This window comes from Penaeus monodon, chromosome 29 (genome assembly GCF_015228065.2).
Source record: "Penaeus monodon isolate SGIC_2016 chromosome 29, NSTDA_Pmon_1, whole genome shotgun sequence".
NCBI lineage: Eukaryota > Metazoa > Arthropoda > Malacostraca > Decapoda > Penaeidae > Penaeus > Penaeus monodon.
The window spans coordinates 37,271,038-37,271,467 of NC_051414.1; the positions used below are offsets into that span (position 1 = coordinate 37,271,038).

Sequence of the window (430 nt, forward strand, 5' to 3'; positions counted from 1 at the left end):
AAAGTAGTATAGAAAGTGGCCTATTTTATATTCATTTGTGGAGCAAAATGCCATTGTAAAACTAACCCCCCTTCCCCCTTCCCTTTACAGCTGTTTAAAAATGTTGCTGAGAGAGGAAAGTGGGGAGAGATGCTGATGGAAGCTCATTCAGCATATTGGGATTCTCGACACACCCAAGCACTTGTGACATACATGTTACTTGCTGAGCTAGGGTACGAGGTTGCTCAGAGCAATGCCGCCTTTCTTCTTGATAGACATGAAACCGAACTTTTCAAGAGAGAAGAGAGCTTAGCCAGAGCACTCATGTACTGGGGACGTGCAGCATCCCAAGTAAGTAGAGAGATTGTAGTAAATGTGAAGATGAGAGAGTATGTGAATATATAATATGTATGTTTAAGTTTTTTATTATATGGCCATATTTTACCTTTTA

At 40.2% G+C, this 430-nt stretch overlaps 1 protein-coding gene across 1 annotated transcript in view; it reads left to right on the forward strand.

Moving 5' to 3' along the window:
* LOC119592221 (protein sel-1 homolog 1-like) overlaps nucleotides 1-430 on the forward strand; it is a gene marked incomplete in the record, with an annotated part of 11,343 nt that overhangs the window by 8,379 nt on the left and 2,534 nt on the right. The window contains 1 exon segment of the mRNA XM_037941052.1: nucleotides 91-330. Within this exon segment, the coding sequence (XP_037796980.1) occupies nucleotides 91-330 (240 nt within the window).